This window comes from Dipteris shenzhenensis, chromosome 13 (genome assembly GCF_047967505.1).
Source record: "Dipteris shenzhenensis isolate YYH24624 ecotype China chromosome 13, Dip_SZ_1.0, whole genome shotgun sequence".
NCBI classification, from domain to species: Eukaryota; Viridiplantae; Streptophyta; class Polypodiopsida; order Gleicheniales; family Dipteridaceae; genus Dipteris; species Dipteris shenzhenensis.
Window position 1 is genome coordinate 18,305,818 of NC_141608.1, and position 22,448 is coordinate 18,328,265.

Below are 22,448 nucleotides of genomic sequence, written 5' to 3' on the forward strand. Positions count from 1 at the left end.
CTACGGCTTGATACAATCTTCAAACTGGTCAATTATCTCCATAGGATCAGGGATTTGGTACCATGACATTTGGATGACACTGATTGCCATGGCTAACCCTGACTTCATCTATGTCATGAGTTCTTGACTAAGTAAGACTAACTGAAGTTCTTCTAGTGTCTGAATTCGCCGTTGAATGGCAATACTCTAGACTAGATTCTCGTATCCCTCTCCTAGTCCATTCAGGATGACTTGAACCATTTCTGCGAGATTCATAGTCTCTCTTGCTGCTGCTGCTACGAGTTGATTGTTGTACTCTTTGATCTTGAGTACGTAAGCATGACCGGTTTCGCTGTTGTTGCGGTATGCTCAGACACGTAGATGGTTTGCAAGCTCGGAACTACAAATGGACAGATTGCCACCATTTCAGTATAGCCTTGAGGCATGGTTAGCACCTACTGAGCTTTTCGTTAAACTCGGCTTCTACAAAAATCACTACTTACGAAACTCAAAGAAATGTTTGCCTAACCATCGTGCTACATCCAGATTCATCTCCCGCATGCACAGAGAATCTCCATTGGCCAGTTCCGGATATAATTTAGGCTATGGATTGAAATGGGGCGGCGAAATGGCATTCCACGTGAGAGACGCAAGAGACCGAGACAAAGGATCACTTTACATTTAGATGCCTCGAATACTATGAGAGAGATCCGTGGACGACATCATTGTCCCATCAATAGCGGGTATGGCCCACCTAGAACGTTCTTGGTACATCATGATTAGCGACATGTGGCCACTTTCCTTCTTGAGGCCCAGAGACACACAGACCAGCTTATACAAGCATAGTGGAGGGCACATGGGGGACCAGCTAAGCCCAACCAGAGCACGATCTCAGATTTTTCCTTCGATGGCTTGAACCAAGGACAACAGGGAACTCGACATAGCAGAGCCAGAGAGAACAACTCAACAAACCAGACCTCGTCTGGACACTCACATGAGGACTACAGATATATACTCTCTCTTCGACGTGGGGATACAAATCACTAAAGTAATGATGGTAGTTGTCAAACAACGGGTAACATCACGGAGACTACACATGAGGGATGGACAGTGGACCCTAGACAGGCCGATCATCAACAACGATCTACCACTAACTTTCTTCCTCGACGCCATTCCTCACCACATCTCGTGCCATTGTCAGACGAAATGCTCTCGTCTCTTCTCAGTCATCCAATGGTGTTGGTCCCACAGACAACATAAAACATGTCACCCCTCAGATGGAGAGCTAAACATTTGGTAGGCAGACAAGGGATTCCTCCTTGGTGTTTTTCCCTTTTGAGTATCTCTTGCAGTAATAGCCAATTATTACATTTTTCTCGTCATAGACATCAGTCTTGGGTAGGAATGCCCATTTAGTGGTCCCATTCTGATCCTTCATTACATCTAGTGTTTTCCACTCTCATTGACGTTTTAGTCGTTCCTAGATGCTAAAAAACTTTCTTTCTTTCACCCTCTTCTTCCCCCCCCCCCCCCCCTTCTCCTAGCTCCCCCTTCTCGCAATGGCTACTCCAAAAGGCATTAAGATGGACAACAACTCTCCTTGGTGGAACGAGGTAGACCTCCAAGACAAGTACGACAAAGCAAAAGGAGGAGCACGCAAGTGGGTTAGTCGCCTTTATAAAGCACCAAAAAGTGAAGGCTCACACCGAGTCCAGGCTCATAATTGGGAGTAGCCCAGTAAGGCATCAGCATTTGCCCTTCAATTCCAACAAGCACTACAGAAAGATTGGATAGTATTGCATCACAACCTGTCCTTGATCCTTGCAGTCGAGCATCGCCAACACCACATGTAACAGTAGCTTCCATGCGCAATATCACACCTGCATCTACTACCGCTTACCATTTCTGCCTCTGGGATTAGAACTTCATCCATACATATAGGTAGCCCAGAGTCTTGCACGCTAGCCTTATGGCCTCATGGCGAATGGCACAAGTAGACATAGCAGTGGGTCGTTTCTTTTATGGAGCAGATGCACCCATAGTGAAATTGTGCAACCCTTACTTCATTGGTATGGTGAAGGAGATTGCATCCTTTGGATCATCTTACACCCCTCATGTCCTACACACCACAATTTTGGCAACAGAGACATCCGCCATAGAGCGAGCTTTGATTGCCATCAAAGACATATGACTGGAATGTGGTGTCGCATTGATGGGAGATGGATGGAGTGACACTACGACCGCTCTACTTAGGGCATCGTTGCATACTCTAGAGGAGCTATCTTTTTCATCAAAGCTATTGACAATTTAAAGGAGAGAGAGTCAGCCAAGAGCTAGCTAATGTTCAGTATGTTTTGGGGAAGGGGCAGTTATTTAATTTGTTTTTGAGGGTGAGAACTCCAATAGGGCAGCAGGAAAAGTTATTGAAGAGACGTACTCTTGCATGGCCCATGGGCTTAATAATCCATTGATGAACCTTGGTCAGTTAGATTGGGTGGATCCTACTATTGTTATGGAAAATCATATTGTCTCCTTTATCACTCTACTAACCAACTTCTTCTTAGACCCACTTTTCTTCGGGTACTCATACCAAATCTCAGTCTGCACAAACCCACTTGGTTTGTTTCCTTTGGCATCCTCATAGTTCAAGGCTATGGCAATTGCTTCATCTAGAGTGTTCGCGTACTTAGCCCGAACTTCCATCTTGATTCTATCATTCAACATGAAAATAAAATCCTTTACATGTACCGACTGAGGAAGAGGTTCATAAACCTTCATTACACATTCTCTGACTTTATCAGTGTATTCAGCCACTAATAAATTTCTCTAACAAAGGTTACTATACTGATCCCAAGCTCGGGATGCTTCGCCAAGAGGCAAGAAGTGTTTTATAAATTCTTTCTTGAACTCCTCCCAAGTAGTGGATGCCACTCCATCCTACTATTGTTTTATCCACCATCTATGTGGCCTCGCGGATTTTCTTCATGTCATTCTGATTTCACAAATGGTGAAAGCCTCTTCCCATTTGTGTAACCAGGTTTCTATGACATCAAAACTAAGATCAAACATCCGACCAGAATACTTTTCTGGCCTATAGTTAGCAATATTAGGCACCTTAGCCCTCCCAGGCTCGACTATATGAACACTAATTTCAGGCTTCATTGGAGCTTTACCTTTTTCCTCATGGGATAGTCTAGTAGACAACTGTGAACCATTTTTCTTAGCTCGGATTGCCCTAAATTGGCTTGCAGTTGCTGAGCCAAAACTGTTGCAAGGCATCCTCTAATAATGCAATTCTACCAGACAATGTATGGGCCACTGGGCACGACACCTACGGGATCGGCCGGACTCCCGATTCTATGGGATCCACCCTAGAAGCTTCCTCTTTAACTTCCATTGTTATAGCTTTGCCTTTATCTATAACAACATTGAGTTCCAAAAAATTTAAACCCGTTTAGGTCGATTGGGGTTTTTTTTTTTTCCAAACACTATCTCCAACTAAAATTCCAATATGTATAAATTGAAACCCAAACACTAGTACACAGGCTATACTAGGGAAATATCTGCAATCTCAAATAACTGCACAGGAACTTAAAGATGGCTAACACACAGAGAGCTCAAATGCAAACCATATAAATAAAAGAGAGAATAGAAAGCCCCCCAGTCAAATTGTCCTTATTCCCCAAAAGAACATCGAAACCGCTTCCTTCCAAAGCCCAACTTCGTCATCAGGATATACTTTTGATAATTAGGCAGCCAACGATCAACGCAGAAGGTTGTGCCCTCTGCCTGCAATCATGAACTCCATCAACAACACCTTCCAGCCTTTCTATGATGTCTACGCACGATCACCGCAGACAATACTAGCAGAATAATGACAAAGTTACATGCGATGATCGTAGAAACACCGGTATGCACTATTCTCTTCTTTGCCAACAATTCGTCACTGCAACCAGTATAAAGTTCAGCTAGCTTAGAGGTCTGGATTGTCTCGGACAATGTTCCCAACAAGGCTGGTACACCACTCCCAAAACGACAAAACTTAACGGCGGGAGACCCCTCTGCTCACGCAATCATAGATGGCATCACCAAGCACCTCAGCATCGCTAACGAGAGCCTTCAAAGCATAAACCAAATCTAAAACTCTGTATGATCAGTCTCATCGCTTGACAAATCCATAGCGGGAATTCATGACAGAGTTCTCAATTTTCTTTGACGACGGGTCTCCGCGTCTACAAGGTTGTCAAAAAGTCATGCCTGTCAAGTGCGCAAAGACATGCAAAAATAGAGTTCATCTCTGTCACGATGGCCTTCTGCTCTCCATCAACTCCAACATCTCAGCCTCCCTCTTACACACTCACGTCCCGTGACGACAAACCAAGTCAACTCCTTCATCAACCTGCTCTCATACCAATTGACACAACCACCGTAACCAGCTATCAAATGGTACGCACAACACAATTTCTCTATCCAAATCACGGGGATAGCACTCAGTTAATCCTCCTCGCCAATCTCTATGTAAATAAGCTCGATTCACAATCATACGTTAATTTCTTGTGTGCTGTACACAAAGCCCACAACTCCCTAGATGGTTCTACATGCCACATGTCATATTCCTAGGGCCATCCTTAGGTGTACCATTTACCCCTCTCTTGGAGTATCACTTAATTCCGTTTGCCCCTTGGCAGTTACACATTTCGGTACGCCTAGGCCCCTGACCTTAGAACCACCTAGTCAGTGCCAATTCACCCTCGCCAAGGACCTTGACATTAATTCCTTTAACCATATACTTGAAGCCCTTAAAATAAAATACAACAGTTGGTCCTCTAAAGGAAAATGTCCACCGACCCTTCCGAGGTCATGTTATCTCAGCTTGAGTATAACAGCATGTACAACAGGATTCAGCTCTAGTTTTCACTTTCTGATAACAGGGATTATGTCATTCTCGATACTCAGATTTGAGTATCAGCTTGTTGGCTCTTCTCACCATAACTCCCAAAATTCTCTCTTAGTCGTTTTTCAGTCCCATCAATTCTACCCCATAACTTCCGAGATTTGAGAATATTCTCAAGCTTGAATTTCCAGATGCTCTAGTTGGTTCCATCCAACCTAGCACCTGTTAGAAGGGGTCATTAATTAATTTGAGTCATCGTGTCACAGAGTCTATGTAGCAGAGATTTTCCAACAATTGCTTGACACTTCATTATCTTGAGACTTTTCATAGGACAACTTTGTTTGGAAGGGCACTTTTGCCCAATCAGGAAAGCGGCTTTCCCCTTTTCTCTAACCTTTTGCAATTTTGCCAGTAGACTGCTGTCATATACTATGTTCATACTTTTATTTTTTAATGGAGACGTAAAACCAGGAATGCCAAAAAGAAAAAAAAAAGGGCCAATAAGACTGACTTCTCTTATTTGAAAAAAGCTTTACTGTAATCTTCACTTTCAAGGCCTTTTCAAAATCCCGTAAATCAATTATACACAGCTTTCTTGAACTTTCTAGCCGTAGTGTTCCAACAAAGTTAGATACATACCCCTTAAATACCTTGAGCTTTCCTAAGAATCTATTTTTATATGTTTAGAATCCTGACAAAATTCCTTGCATGTCCCTCAGATGCCTTAACCTTTCCGACAACTTTGAAGATCAAATCCTACTTGGTTCATCGCTGCTCAAGCAAATAGAACAGAAAAATGTAGTGTGTGCATAGAGTTTCATGTACCTCTATGAAAGCCTATTTCTTGCAACTTATTTATTTATTTTGTGAATTTAAATTATCAACTCTAGTCGTGAGAACAAGCAACTACCTGAGCCTCAGGACATATGTGTCCAACCACAAAACCATGGGAGCCACCAGAAAATCGCCCATCAGTCAATAAAGCCACTTCCTGCATCCAAGGAAACACTTATATACCTAGATGAATCCAAGAACATTCCCAAACTCATCCTCTAAAAACACAACATAGTGCAGTTTCAATCTCACGATAGTCACTCATAAGATTGAAAACCATAAACTCCATCATGCATAGCACAGACTAGCTACTATGACATCCCCACTGACGTCATCAGCGCCAAACAGTGGGTGTAGACCATAGTATAAAAGTATGCTCTCACACAAAGTCTTTGTACTGAGTTTCTGTCGGCACTCCGAAGGTGAAGGGCAAACTCAGCCATGACGAAGGCTGGCACTAAAGGAGAAGGCTAATCAAAAAGTAGTCCAAATCTCTTCATTCAAGCTACAGCTGCTTGTGAAGTCTAAACGATTTCATTTTAGTCTCTCCCAAACGAGCATCTAAATCTAAGGAAACACTTATACATTCAGCAGTCTCTCAATAAACCAGTTTTCTTAACAATGTACAATCTTTTGTCTATAATAACTAGGTGGGGAAATGAAAATGACTATCCAAAATCACCTGTTCAACCAACTTTCAATCCACATTAAATAAGCAAGCAAACATGTCAACCTTTGCAAATTTCAATTTGTTCGGCTAAGATAATGAAGAAATTGTAGGAGCTATGCGGCTATGTTGGGCAAGGAACATGCCAAGCAAAGATTGTTGCAAAAACATAAATATCAATGGGTAAGTAAAGTGACAATCTAGCAGTTCAAGCTTACAGACTTTCAAAAGATGGATTTGACAAAAAGCTAAGCTTAACCGGTCTTTTAAAAAACAATTCCATGAACCTTTGGTGATGGGATATGAGATCACTGCCATATTTGTGAGCCCCACATGAAGCGGACATAGGGGCTAGACAATGTAACCACAACTACCCAGAAGAGGAATGGCAATCAGAACTTTGGCCCATCTCAAAACAAGAACATTAAGGAAGAGGAAGGACCAAAATCATCTATAGACCCTGGTCAGCCAGGGTACAGATAAGAGCAGCCTTCTCTAGAAGGACAAATTGATCAGATCTAAAGGGCCACCCTAAGCTAATATAGAGTCCTTGGAGCCTCATTGTCTACATCCAGCAGCCTCTGAAGACCCTCAGCTTAGGTCATGTGGCAGAAGTAGAGTAGCAGTAGCAGAGCAGTGGCATTGTGGCGAACGTTTGCTACCAGATCAAAGGAGCACTTGGTTGCAGGTATGGGGTACACAGAGCAACTTCTATATTGAGATCTGCCCATTTTGGAGCATCATCTATACATGAAATTTGGTTGTCTACTTGATGCAATTGGGAAGAAGAGGGGCGCCGGGGGCGGGGGGGGGGGGATGTGGGGGGGGCGCATTAGGGTGGGGGTGTGTGCGGAGCTGCAAACTGAGAGAAAACTACTTAAAGCTTAGATACACCAAAAGATTGGAAATTGAGATAATGCATGTCAAAGATTAAAAAGAACTTTGAATTTCACGAGTTAGAATTTTCTTTCAGTTTCTTAGATTCAAAGTCCTGAACTGGCAAGATTCAGTTGCTTAATTCCTGTCAAATTGTATGTATCATGTATCTAGCCTTGAGCACATTTAAAGCATTTATTAGCAGCCATCCACCAGCAAACTCATCAGTGCAAAAATGTCACTCTTTTCTACTACTATTACTGAGTGAAGGCATCCCAAACCTTGCCAAGTCCTGCACCCATGATGGCGCTTGTTGGTGTAAGCATCTCAGGCATACCCGGCCCACCTTTTGGACCCTCTCCACGGATGACTATCACACTTCCCTTTATACACCAGAAGATAATAGATTCATTAGATACTGGAACAAAGCTTCTTCATGTACTAAATGTTTACACCAGAAGATAATAGATTCATCAAATAATGGAACAAAGCTTCTTATACACTTAATGTTTATCGTTCTATTGGAAATCCACCTTGAAGCTTTGAGGATCCTCAGAAAGTGCCGTCAGCATTGCTTCTTCGCCTTCAAATACTCGAGCTGGACCTAAGAAGTATCAGGAATATCTTAAACTTTATTTTCTCAGGCTATACACAGGCCTTCTATTCTTCAATGCCATAACTATTACAATCAGATAATAACACTTGAAAATAATTCCGTAAACAGAAAGACACTCAGGCAATGAATGTCTTTATAACAATAGTCAATCAATCATTTTTGTAATCTGTAAACTGCTTTAGGATTGTGCCTGACACGTCAAATCCCTTATAATCTAGGTGAATCCAGGAACATGCCCAAACTCATCAATAAACAAAACAGACAGTGCAGCTACAATATGATAACAGTCACCCACAAGCAAAACCCATCAACTCCCATCATACATAGCAAGCTGCATGGACTAAGCTAATATGACATACCAAGCTATGTCACCAGCACCCAATAGACAATTGTATATCCCACATACACATATACCCCACACACATAAGCATCAATTTACACAAAGGTCTATATGCCTTCGACTACACATGTACCCTATGAAGATGCATTTCTTGCTCCTAGAGTCAAGTTTTCTTTGTTGACTTGCACATATGAGTCAAAACCAAAAATCCTCAGATGTAAAACCGAAGGCTTCTTCCCAAAATACCCGTCGTAAGGAGTCTTGCCTTCCAGTCTTCATCTTGTTTGGAATGTGGACAGTCATGTTGACTGCCTCACCTCAAAATGATCTAGAAAGTGTCATCCCTCTCAGCGTACATAAGCCCATTTCTGGTTTTCTTCTTTCTTTCAGCCACCCCGTTTTGCTAGAATTTGTGTGCCATTGTCAATCGCCTTTGAATCTCCTCTTTCCTACATTAGCTGTTGAAAGCCTCTTAGGTAGATTTTCCCCCTTGGTCAATTCTGAAAGTCTTGATGTTCATACACTACCCCTTCTGAACCTTTGCCTTCCACTCCTTGAACTTAAGACTTGTTCGCAATGCATAGATCCAAGTATACCTACTAAAATAATCAATAACCCAGCTCCTGAAAATCTTCCAACACATGTCAGAGTGCATCACCTCTAGTGGAACCTTGATTCGTTGTGTGCCTCCGTCGGGAATGCCTCTCGATGTTGCTTGCCCTCTCGGCAAGCCAATCAAGCATATGACTTGTCTGCCATATGTGGAAGTCCATCCACCAATCCAGCTTTCTGTGTCTCTAAAAGGGTTCCATAGCTAACGTACCTAAACCTCTCATGCCATAACTTTGATGTACTTGCATGGACTAGACTACCAAATCCCGCATCTCATGAAAACCATGCCCTCTGTTCCTCTTGCTAGCACCTTCCCCATGTCTTTCGACCAGATCATCACTCTTCCATCATACTCAACCTTCATCCTATGCTTGGTATTACGGCTGACAGACGACAAATTCCTGCATAATTTCAGAACATAAAGCACTTTGGTAAGTACCTTCTCTTCAACATGATCAGAATGCTCCCAAATCCTTCTACGGAGCACCTTCTTGCTGTCCCCTACTGTCACATGCAACCCTCGATATGCAAGCTGTAGTTCTTGAACCAACTCTTGTTGTTTGACATGTGCTTGGAGGCACCGTCGTCCACGTACCAGCCATCACCATCTCACTCACTATAAGAGCTGAGCAGTGCTCGATGACCAAAAAGAGCTCCTCTTTCACCACGTTAGCTGATTCTGTTTTTGACGACTCCTTGGGCTTGTCACTTTTCTTTCGCTTTTGATCCGCCCCCTCCTTTCGGCAATCCTTTGCAATGTGATCTAACTTCTCACAAAAGAAACATTTTTTATCACAATTCCTCATCTTCTTGTTGTCTCCACTGTCATCCGACTTGCCGCCTTTTGGAGTCTACTTCTTCGGCCTTTCTGCCTTTCCCTTTTAACTCATGGCTTGCCCTTTCCGCCTTTCCCTTTGGCAAGGAAGGCCTTAGTTCAAGAACATACCAAGTTTCTCGGGAGCATACCAAGCAGCAGCCCGGCCATCCAAGCTGAACTTGTTTAACCAACAACAAATAAGCTTGTCTCTTATCACCTTCATCTTGGCATTGTGTTCTTGAACTAACTTCTCTTCAGCCATATGCACATTGTAGAGCTCTGTCTCTAGACCTAGAATCCTTGCCTCATTATCCACCTTGTACATGTTCTTCAAGATTGTCCACGTAACAAAGGAAGTGCCCACCAGCTGAATGTGTGGAGGCACAGAATCTGCAGTAGTACAAATAATGATGACAAGGGCCTCCGCACCATGTGTCACACTGCTACCGGATCCATTGGTGTCCCAACCGCAGCCACCGTCACAGCGGCTACAGTCACGGTGGGCGGTGGCATCACATCAACTCCTGTCGCTATATCCCAACTCAACCACCACAAGGTGGCTTCAAACTTTCTTCTTCTAGAAAGGAAAATTTGAACTATCAAGTTCACCTGACTCCCCAAAGCTCAGGATCTGACACGAATTGCCATGAAGAGAATATGAATGGCTTAGGGGGAAGCGTATTTCTCTTCACTGAACGCAGAGGTCTTCTTCCTAAAAAGGCATCGCCTTGATCTCTGGAGGGGCTCCTTCCTTCAGGGCTGAGGGGTGTCGCTAGCTTTGCTGACGAGGCTGTGATAGCAAGTTAGAATAGGGGACTGTTTGGACAGCCAACCCTAACTGAGCAGAAGCACCTTAGATCTCTCAGCCTAATCTCTGAAGAAACTCCCTGAGGAACACAGCAAATACTTACTGAAATAACTTAGAGAATAGAAAGCAAATAACTCAGTTGATTCATCCACAACACATGGGCAAAAGCACTCACAAAGAGCAGTAAACACCAGCCACGTTTCTGGACAAAAAAAATTCGCAATCCAGGACACAGCAATTACTGAGAATTACAGAAGGTAAAATCTTCCACACTCTATGCTGTCAGGGGGCCTTTAGAGAGGCTTCAGTTTGCACAAGTGTAGGGCCAAAATGTCGGCCCTTTTATACACCAAAGAGAGACCTGAGTCAGCCGACTTGGTCTGTACTAAAGCCGACCTGGCAGTCCGTAGAATACCTGACCAGATCTGCCAGAAAACAACACCTGGATATGGTCAAACCTGGCGCAGATGTTTGAGCCCGTTTCCTGGCCTGGTTGTGCACCTTCCACCCTGGTTTTCCCTTATCCATCTGCTGCCATATGCCATGCAGACTACCACGCTGATTGTGGGTCTGTTCCAGACGGGCTGCACGGATAGTCTGCTCCCTCAGAAGCTCCTACGTCTGATCGAGGGTATTCCAGAACCTGTTCCATTTGCTTCCATCCCTCCAAATATGGACCAGACAGAGCCATCCTATCCTATCCAGGTAAGCCTAACCCCTACAGTACCCTGATCCCTTGTCCTCCTCATTTGGGGGCTCACAGGTGGGTCAGTGTCACTCCAACAGAACTTAGCTATAGAAAGCCACTTGGAAGGGGTTTAGAATAAGGCAAAGCTAGCATCAATAGTATTGTCCCATGGCTTCAGACAATGCCAAAGAGCACCTTTCCTTTCAAAAACAAGCCATACAGTTGTCACTAGCATTAAAAAAGATCCAAACCCGCCCAATCTTGCAGCTCTGGATTTTGAGAGAGCATCAGACAAGGACACATGTGTAAGTATCAACAAACCACCTTTAAGTAAGTTGACAACAAACAACTATACTTGCAATGAGGAAGGCAGAAGAAAAACCCAACAATGCAAAGAAAAGCTTCTCTCATTGCCGGGATAGTATACTCTTGTACATTAAAATCAAAGATTTAGGAAGAAATTGGAACAATGAGAACCTTGTACACATACCACCAATGTAGATAAGACTAACAAGCTAGACACAAAACGATCATGCAAAGAATGCAACAAAGCAAAACTAATGAGAAACCCAGTCTGAAGCTTACTTCTATTGATATGTTATGGATTGTTGGAAAACCCCAAAGTTCTCTTCAGCCCTTCAAATAGCATTCCTTTTACAGATCATGGCCACTAGTCTTAGTGGTACTTCTGTCACCCTAAACACAAAGCATTCTTCTTCAAACCTCGCTAAGTTATGCCTAGTCCGAAGCTTACTTCTATTGCAATGTCATGGATTATTGTGAAAACCCCAAAGTTCTCTTCAGCCCTTCAAATAGCATTTCTTTTAGGGATCATGGCCATTATTCTTCTTGGTACTTCAACACCCTAAACAAAAAGCATTCTTCCTCAAACCTTGCTAAGTTGTGCCTAGTTCCTCATATCATTGAAGAACTCAAATTTTGCTAGCACCACATCTTTGAAGCCAGAATTTTAGATATCCGGTAAATGTCAGCATTAGAAACCAACTCACCTGAGAAGTACATGCCTTCTTTCCCTGTGATCTTAGCCACAGAACCATCAGGTGCAACATTTCCATATAAAATTTGGATATGACCGGTCTTTTTAATAGGGTTTTCAAAGGGTCGAATAATTTTCTGTACAAGGAAACCCCACAAAAGCAGTACTATAAAATACAACCGTGTTTCATCCCTTCATGCTAGATAAGAGAACAGACTTGTAAGTGACTTCAATATAGGAAAACATGTCCTTTTATAAAAAGAATCCATTTACCAACTAAAGTGACTTGCCTGGCCCTCAGATAAAGGTGGGCAGCTAGCAAGATTCTCTGCAAGTGTTTTTCCAGTCACTGCACTCAAACCAGGCCAAACAAATATCAGATATATATATACCTTTGCAAGACTAGAATAAGTCCAATCATACAAATTTAGATTTTTTGTTGTTCTTAAGACCAAAAGTCTACACAGAAAATAAATGAGAAAATGAAAGAGGAGAAAAAAGAGGTAAACAAAAACTTTTATGGAAAACAAAAGGAAGACAAACTTGGCAAGCAAAGCAACACTTAGGTCGTCACAGTGCCCAAGCATGAGCAGCTATACTGGGTTTCTAAAGACCCGCGGAGTCTCATTTTTCAGAATGCCAAAAAAGTGAACAAATAATTCCCACATTAAACAGGTGTAAAGCTTATTTCAATGTTTTCAAGATCAATTTGCACTTAGCTAGGACTGGTACAATTAACAGCTAAATGCGCATACCAGTGATACAATCACCATCAATCAAGCCTTTCTCTAACAGATATTTAATGACTGCAGGAGTGCCTCCGACCTGAACCACAACAAAATGACTCAGCTGTGTCTTACACAAGCTTTCAAACAAATCCCAACTGATCTCACTGTAAGCATTGAAGCTCAATTTGACCATGACACACTATATCTTGCTTTCATGACTTCTCAGACAATCTTGTTGGTACCTTGTGAAGATCTTCCATTACATACTTCCCACTGGGCTTGAGATCTGCTAAAAAGGGTGCCTGATCACTCACTCTTTGGAAATCATCAAGAGTCAACTCCACTCCCACCGATCTGCATACACAAATTTCCATCAAGGTAAAACAAAGCCCATTGCACTTCAGTTATTTGAATTTCACATCAAAACCTCATTCTTACCGTGCTATGGCAATAAGATGCAGCACTGCATTGGTGGATCCACCAAGTGCCATGACAATCACCATAGCATTGCGCAATGACCTCTTTGTAATTATGTCTCGGGGCTTCAAATCTTGCTTCAAAAGTTCCAGTATATATTTTCCAGCCATGCGGCATTCTTCAAGCTTCATAGGATCTTCAGCAGGAATAGAAGAACTGCACCCTTGACAAACTATTAAAACTCATAGCTTTTCACAAAGTTTGTGTCTGCTTTAAGAAAGAAAGCTTGCTTGTATTTGACAAACTATAAGAGTGAAAAGCTACACATCAGGATGGTTTAAAAACAACTCAGATTAATTAAGGGGTATCATGGACTGCTCAGTTTTCTTCCCATTTTATCTTAAATATATATAAAAATGATGCACCAGCGTCTACAAGCCTTCTCAAACCAAGGATTCCAACATTACATCATAGAATATAACAGGCAATGACGCCCATCCTCCTTTTAACTGTGGAAGCAAGGAGGTACATGGCAGAGAAAATTTATCTATCCATTTGATATTTTACCATCTACGGAAACCAGAGGTATGAAGAACAAACCCAGTCATGCTGCAAACCAGAATTGAGAGCACTAAATATATGATATGTGCTTCTTACTTTCTAATCGTGGCCACAAATGTAACCTTTTACATCCTTTTCTATAATTCCTACAGAAGTTGGATCCTAGAGGAAGCTAGCAAGATGCCCAAAGCAAGAAACATTATTACTATGTGTGTAACAAGGCCATGCTCCTTCAGTTTCAGAACTCTGATACAGTGGACCTGTCTAACTCCCCACCCCCACCCCTTTCAAAAAAAGGAAGAAAAAGAACTTCAAAACCAGCTTCTCGAAGTTTGAACTCACTGCCTAAGGTAACTCAAGAGTGAAAGAAAAGATGGTGGAGCTGTCTAGACTGAAGCGCCCTCGATGCCCACACAACAAATTGCTGCAATAATAATCCTCCATTCTGAATCTTTCAAGGATTTCATTGCATCCTTTGTTTGGGATACAAATGTGTTATCCTTGTTTGTCCAAGACTTCGACACCCAAACCATACTGCATAAATCCTATTCTAATCTATCACCGGCAAATGCTGGCCAATTTGTTGCTTGAGCTCTTGTTTCGTTTAATTGCCAGTTAGAGGAGATGAAGCGTATCGTGTATCGCTTACATACACTGAATAAAACAAGCTTTGCACACATGATAGATGATCTTCCTCCACAATGTAATCTTGGTGTAGCCTTAAACAAGTTCTCACACAAGTCCCAGGATCACCTTACTCAATGCACATTGAACGGGTTGTCAACTATATGCAATATTCACTTTCAGTGCAAAGTCACAATTTGCGTGGTAGGTCGTCAAACCCTTTACCGTATGCCAAGGGAAATTCACAGGAAAAATCAGACCACCAGGGCCTATGATAAAATGGTTTGGGATTTGTAGGGTGTCAAGGCTTAGACAAATTTGATTTTCGATATTGCACCTAACAATTTGCCTTCCATCTGCAAGCTTGAATCTCTAACTAGGCTTTTGCAAGTGCATGATGACAACTTCCCAAAACAAAAATACCACTAGATTGAAACCAATGCTTCCAAGTTGGTTGTAGATCTCTCTTTCAAATGCGAGGGTCATCAGTCATCAACGTGAAGCAATTTTTGTGTCGTTACCCAAATTGGCATTTCAATTATTATAATAAGCATGCTTGTATCTATTAAAAATTCACGCTAACTTTCATTGTTGATACATCGATCGTCGCCTCATTGACGTCAATAACCTCAGGGTCGTAGGCCAAGTAGAGTCGGTGATTTTTGGCTTCACATAGTACATAGACCTTAACAAGTTAACCCGGAACACGTTCCCTTGGGTGCATGGAAGACTAGGGTTCTATGAAGGTGTCCTTATCAAGTATTTGCAGTGGGACCCCCGACAGTGGGAGTTGCATTGATGCAAGCCACGAGAGAAGAGCCTCCTTTTCTATCACTACACAGTCAGTCATGCTAGCAAGTTTATACTCAGCCTAAGAGGCTGGAAGCCCACCAAAGCTCTTCATTGGGAGATTTTTGCTGACTTGTAGAAATCCTTTTGGAAGAGAACCTGGAAACCCCTCATAAGTAGAAATATCACTCTTTTCCATCTACTCCCTCCCTCCATCCATCATAGTTACCAGGGAACGCCAATCCCCCATCCAGAACGCGTGGAACCCCGTTCCAGAGAAGAGGGAACCCTAGAACCCCACAGAACCTGTCTGGAACATTCCATACAGGGTGTTACCAAGGAACCTCGTTCCAGGGTACCCGAAACCCGTTCCAGACCTAAACCCAACGTTCGGGTTTAGGGTTTCCTCCTCAACCATGTTTCATGATCTGTGGCGGCCTATGTTCTGCCATTTCGACCTGCAGCCCTCCACCTACTCTCCCCCTCCTTCGACAGTATCATTGCATACTTCAGGGGGGCCATCTTTTTCATTAAAGCTATTGATAATTCAAAGGAGGCAAAGTCAGCCAAGAGGTTGGCTAGCATTTGGATGGAGTCCGTTGAGTATGTGGGGACAGATAAGGTTATTCAATTGTTTCTGATGCCGAGAACTCCAACAGGGCAGCAAGAAGGATTTTGGAAGAGAAGTACCCTCACCTTACCTTCACTCCTTGCATGGCACATGAGCTGAATTATCTCTTGAAGGATATTGGTAAGTTGGATTGGGTGGATCCTACCACTGATATGGGTAATCACCTCCCAAAAATCCCGAAACGTTTCTGTTTCCATTTCCCCTAACTATGGTTTGGAGGATGCACAAAATGACAAGTTCAAGATGTCCTCTGTTCGTTGGTGGGAGAACTATGGGGCAAATGCTCCATTGTTGCAGCGTTTGGCCATTCGTATACTCAGAAGGGAGCTAGCTCTTCACCCGTTGAGCGGTTGTGGAGCATTTTTGAAAACATTGTATCGAAAAAGAGGAACAGGCTTGGGGTTCAGAAGGCAAATGATCTTGTATTTGTTAATGCAAACTTGTGCTTGCTTAACAAGTTCACCGCAAAGTGCACTCCTGAACCATATCTTGGATTTAAACCTGATGAGGACTCCAACAATGATGCAACAGAGGAAGCTCATGAGCATGAGGATGATGAGACCCAACAGGGTGAGGGCGAGGCCTCCATTGCTATGCCACCCTCACACAATTAGAGCCGACTATCTTTGTTTCTATACACCATAAACTTGACTCGAGAGTTATATTGAGGCCTTCAGGCCCGAGGCATGGCCTCCCTGTTTTGTACTTTACATATTATATGCTCTCGGATCTATAGTGTTCTACAGTCTACTACGCTTTATTCAAATTGCAAACGTGTACATTTTCGTTTTGAGTATTCTAAGAGTGTCTTTAAATGTCTAAAGCTCAAATGGAAAGTTTCGAGCTACTAAAAGTGGTTTTCTTTTCATAATTAGCAGATTTTTATATGAATTGATGACGTGTCATATGACGTGGCGTTCTGGTTCCTGTTCCTGTTCCCCCTTCCTAGAAGGTTCCCATTCCAACACTTGAAATTTTGGAACATTCCCATTCCCTCGTAACTATGCTCTACTTGCACTCGTGGCCCCTTTGTTGAAAGCGCAGATCATCTAGAGGGGGATTGCTAGTCTATTGAGCACCTTTCTTCTTTCTCCCGTCATGGTGTGCGGTTCGGTGACTTTGCTCTCTCTTTTGGTGCAATGAAGGAAAGGAAAGGGGCTAATTTAGTAACACTCTAGTGGCAGTTAGAGGGAAATGTGGAGGGACTATATAAGTCCACATCCACCCCCCATTGTGACACTTTTCATGTGACCTCTAGCCCTATCTCCTATCCTTCTTCCTCCTCCTACGTGTTGCCTACTCTCTCTCTCTCTCTCTCTCTCTCTCTCTCTCTCATCAGCCAGTCCCTAACCTATCACATATGCCACACCCCACATCCTGCACCCTCTTCACTAGGGGGGGGGAGGGGTAAAGGATCCCGTAATGAAACTTCATAATGGCCGAGCGAACGATCGTGAGGGACTATGCACTAAGTTCATTGCATATGGGATTAACCTCCTAGCCCCGATCTTAGCAAAGCTATTTAATGAAGCTGCTTTCTTGGAGTTTCCACGCACCTGGACCATTAACACTATCTCACCCATTCACAAGGCGGGGGATCCCATAAGCCCAGAGAACTATAGAACCATTATGATTGGACATGTCATGTCCAAGATTTATGCATCGGTACTTGATTCTGAGATCAATAGATTTGCGGAGTATCGAGGACGTTCGAACCCCCAGCCCAGCCCGAGGGTTAGCTTCAACCAGGGGGTGACTTTTAGATATGGCTCAAATGGAATGGCTTCACCTATCTTCAATATCTCCCTCTATTGGAACCCCAATGCCACCAACTTCTACCAGGAAACCTCTTAATTCCTCAATTACCAGGACACCCTATCCCTCTGCAAAGACATACCATCAAGGTGGTTTTGACCGATCTATCCTTGGACAGTATGATCAAATTTATTTCCTACAACACCACGTGAGAGATCTACAACGACAAGTAGATGCTCTCAAAGCTCGAGTGCAGGCTCTCGAAGGAACTGGTAAACAGGATGTGACTGATGAGGCAATGCAGAAGACTTCCCCTATTGGAATTATCGCCATAATTAATGGCAGTGACCAATGTATAACTAATAAGTGGGTTAGGAGCCCTTTTCCCTCATTAGAGGTTTTTCCTCTAACCACAGTTAGGATACCCAACTATAGTTAGTAGTTAGTGGTTGGGTTAGTTAGGGTTTTGTCACTTTGACAAAACCCCAAGTTTTGTATGTTGTTCTTATCTCTTGCAATACAACTTACGTTGCTCTCCTTCCTCCTCACACCCTTTTGCTCTCATTTGGTAACAGAGCAGGTTTTGCTCATTGCCTATCAACCACCCACTCCCGTCCTGGCCGTACAGCATGCATCCACGAGTCCCTCACTAGCCCGCCTCATCTGCATTAGCCCGTACGCTGACCTCTGTGCAAATCGTCCGTACAATTGCCGTTGCTTCATGCACATCGTCCATACGTATCATCGTCCGTATAGTACAGTTGTTATTCGTACATCCGTACGCTCCTCCATGCATTGATGATCCTTGCTGCCATCCATACTGTTATGCTCTAGTCGAGATAGCATGACCTCGGATAGATCGGTGGGCATTTTCTCTTAGATGACCAACTTTTATAATAGTTAATGTGCGTAATTAAATGGTCAAGAGAAGTAACTGCCAAGGTCCTAGGTGAGGGCGTAATGGCATTGACTAGGTAGTTCTAATAGGGCTATGGCCTAGGTGCATCTAAATGTGCAAATTGCCAAGGGGCAATTGTTTTTTAAAGGAACTCCAAGAGAGGGGTGAAAAAGGATGCATCTAAGTAAGGGCCTAAAATATAGACATGTGGCCAGGAACTATCTAGGGAATTGTGGGTCTCAGAAATAAGGATGAAGGAATTAACGATGAGAAAAGAATAATCACGCATCAGGTCCTTGAGAGTTGGCTGGGAGGTAAGAAAAAATAGCCATCGCCCGTGAGAAGGAAGAAGCGTAGCGTAGGTCTAGTATTATCGCATGAGCTGCGAAGAGAAAGAGAGGCGGTATTACATTTGGTATCAGAGCACAGTTGGTGATGATCCTGGGATGGTAGTACAGAATTGTCGATCTTACGGGTGCCCAGCTAGAACGACATTGAAGAGAGAATTAAGCAAGATCAGTACTGGGAACGACGAAGGGTGATGGAAGTTCAACTGAAGTATGGGACCAAAGGGTTACCCAGTTGGAGCTTCGGATCCAGGACTATGCTGAGAAGCTTGATTTTGAAATGACCAAGCTTGCTCATGCAGATATAGCCCTGGGAATGGCGTGGCATTCTACGAAGAATCCAGCCATTGATTGGAAAAAGCACATATATCAATTCAAGATGAATGATGTGCTTTATGTTTTACGAGGTGAAAAAGATATACCTCAGGGACCGTTGGTTTCCGTGATGGAAATCAGAAAGGCTCAAGTAGAGTTTTTATACCTTTGCACAGCATCGGTAGAGTCGGTGGATGATTCTTCGACTAGCACTGATGTTACGCAAAGTGGTGAGATGGCCAAGCTGGCTAATCTTATAACAGAGGAGTTCTCTGAATGTTTTAGGGATGAACTACCTTATGGGTTAACTCCAGAGCGGAAAGTTCAGCATAAGATTGAACTGATCCCGAGGGCAGAACCTGTAAATAGACCTCCCTATAGGATGAGTTTTGCTAAAGAAGCGGAGGTGCGTAGGCAACTGGAAGAATACCTCAAGTTGGGGCAGATTCAACCAAGTTTCTCACCTTTTGCTTCACCAGTGATATTAAAGAGGAAAAAGGATGATACGTTTCGCCTCTGTATAGATTACAGAGCATTGAATAATATCACTGTTAAGCACAGGTATCCGATGGCTCGGATTGATGATTTGCTAGATGCATTACATGGAGCCGTGATTTTCAGCAAGATAGATCTTAAGTGCGGCTATCATCAAATCCGGATTAGAGCCGAGGATGTGCATAAAACCGCTTTTAGAAGCAGGTTTGGTCATTATGAGTTTTTGGTAATGCCCTTCGGACTTACCAATGCTCCAGCGACCTTCGTCATGCTTATGAACAATTTACTACGTCCGTATATCGGAAAGTTCGTAGTACATTTTATTGACGATATCTTGATATTCAGTAAAAGTGTTACTGAGCATTGTGAACACTTAAGAATAGTGTTCAGTACTTTGAGGAAAGCCAGTCTTTACGTGAATAAAAAGAAAACTATACTGTGTATGGTTAGGCTTGAGTACTTAGGGTTCATAATTACTCCACAGGGGGTAGAAATGGATCCGAAGAAAGTGGCTGCGATACTAACTTGGCCAATCCCTCAGAGTCTGACCGCGTTGCGATCATTCTTGGGATTTGTCCAGTTTTATAGAAGGCATATCAAAGGATATTCCGGAATAGTATCGCCATTGACTGATCTGACCTCAGATAAAGTACCTTTTGTTTGGGGACAGATTCAACAGGAAAGTTTTAACACCATAAAATAAGCTGTGGTCTCAGGACCGGTGTTAAAAATAGTTGATCCCCAGAAACCGTTGTTCCTAGAAACCGATGCAAGTGGCATTGCGGTAGGAGCAGTCCTCCCTCAAGAGGAAAGGCCAGTAGCCTTTGAAAGCAAGAAGCTTTCTCCCTCTCAAAGGAATTGGCCAACTCATGAATTGGAGTTGTATGCTGTTATCCATGCTTTGAAAACATGGAGGCATTATTTGTATGGTTCAGAGTTTTATGTGGATGTAGATCATGATACTCTGAAACATTTTTGTAAACAGCTTGACTTGAGGGGCCGCCAAGCTAGGTGGGCAGAGCTCATGCAGGAGTTTAATTTAACGATTCGGTACCGAAGAGGAAAAGACAATAAAGTTGCTGATGCGTTGTCTCGCATTATGCACAACCTGAGTTTCACGGTATTAGAGAGTACTCTAATGACCGAGATCAAAGAAACTCAGAAGGTGGACGAGTTTGTCCAGAGCTTATGGCCTAAAGCTCATGTGTTAAAACCCAGGGAAAATGAAAAGGATGACCTGGCATCCAGAAAAGGCCAAACTTATGCAAGATATACCATAAGGGATGGTATGCTAGTTAGAAATGGCAAGGTTGTAGTACCTGGTCAGAATGATCTCAGGCAGAGAGTCATTCGACAATGCCATGATAGCCCGTGTGCGGGACATCCAGGTGTCGAGAAGACATATGATCTCGTGAAGCGAGATTTCTTTTGGCCAAAGATGAAAAAGCATATTCATGAATATGTGACACGGTGTTTCTCGTGTCAGGTAAGTAAGGCCGAGCGGGTGAAACCACCCGGACTTTTACAGCCCTTGGAAATACCACTAAGTAAGTGGGAGAGCATTTCCATGGATTTTATTGTAGGGCTACCTGCAACACAAGGAGGGTATAATTCTATCCTTGTGGTGGTTGATCGTCTAACCAAGATGGCTCACTTCATTCCGACTAGAGAGTCTATTAGTGCCCCGCAAGTAGCGGATTTGTTTATTAGACATATATTTCGTCTGCATGGATTGCCTAGATCCATAGTGTCAGACAGAGATGTCAGGTTTACCGGTCACTTTTGGACAGCGGTATTTGAGACACTAAGGACTGAGTTGGGAATGAGTAGTGGGGATCATCCTGAGACGGATGGTCAGACGGAGAGAGTCAACCAGACTTTAGAGGATATGCTGAGGGCATATGTGTCATTGAGGCAACATACATGGGACAAGTGGTTACCATTGTTGGAGTTTGCCTACAATGATAGGAAACATTCATCTACTGGGTTCAGTCCGTTTGAGCTGAACTATGGTTATAGACCAGCCAATCCGACTATAGTTGGAGTACCTCAGAAAGTGCCTAGTGCCACGAACTTTGTAGTTCAGATGCGGGAGATGCTAGCACTTGCGAGAGCTAATATCCGCCAGGCTATGGATAGAGCCAAGGTGTATGCGGATAAAAATCGGTCTAGCCAAGGTGTATGCGGATGAAAATCGGTCTATAAGAGTATTTGAAGAAGGAGAAAAAGTTTTTCTCAGAATTCCTTCGCACTCGAAGTCGTTGACTTCAGGAGAGTGTGCTAAGTTATCACCTCGATACTGTGGGCCGTGGTTAATTCTAAAGAGAATAGGCAGTGTAGCCTATAAATTAGAATTGCCACAGGGGTGTAAGGTGCACCCGGTTTTTCATGTTTCGCGCTTAAAGAAATTTTTGCATACAGGTGACTCACTAATCGAAGGTGTGGTTTTGTTTCAGGAGATAGAGGATATTGCAAGGCGCAAACCAACAAGGATCCTGAACCGAGGAACAATGCAGATACGAAATCGGAAGATACCCACGGTGTTGGTTGCATGGCATGGTCAGCCTCTATCGGAAGCTACCTGGAAATCCGTATACCAGTTACGGAGAGCATTCCCAGATTTCATCATCGAGGACGCTGATGCTTGAAGAGGGAAGGAATGTTATGCTCTAGTCGAGATAGCATGACCTCGGATAGATCGGTGGGCATTTTCTCTTAGATGACCAACTTTTGTAATAGTTAATGTGCATAATTAAATGG

General features: G+C 43.1%; 1 protein-coding gene across 2 annotated transcripts in view; it reads right to left on the reverse strand.

Annotated features, from left to right (window-relative positions):
- The window catches only part of LOC147895115 (dehydratase family), a 67,295-nt gene that overhangs the window by 4,326 nt on the left and 40,521 nt on the right, over positions 1-22,448 (reverse strand). The window contains exons 6-13 of one of the 2 annotated variants that reach the window (XM_087383815.1): positions 13,295-13,489; positions 13,099-13,210; positions 12,884-12,953; positions 12,419-12,477; positions 12,142-12,265; positions 7,784-7,848; positions 7,532-7,633; positions 5,784-5,864 (exon numbers count right to left, since the gene is read on the reverse strand). In XM_087383815.1, coding sequence (XP_087239941.1) covers positions 5,784-5,864; positions 7,532-7,633; positions 7,784-7,848; positions 12,142-12,265; positions 12,419-12,477; positions 12,884-12,953; positions 13,099-13,210; positions 13,295-13,489 — 808 coding nt within the window. Of the gene's footprint in view, positions 1-5,783; positions 5,865-7,531; positions 7,634-7,783; positions 7,855-12,141; positions 12,266-12,418; positions 12,478-12,883; positions 12,954-13,098; positions 13,211-13,294; positions 13,490-22,448 lie in introns of both variants that reach the window. The other variant, XM_087383814.1, reaches the window with a different exon arrangement.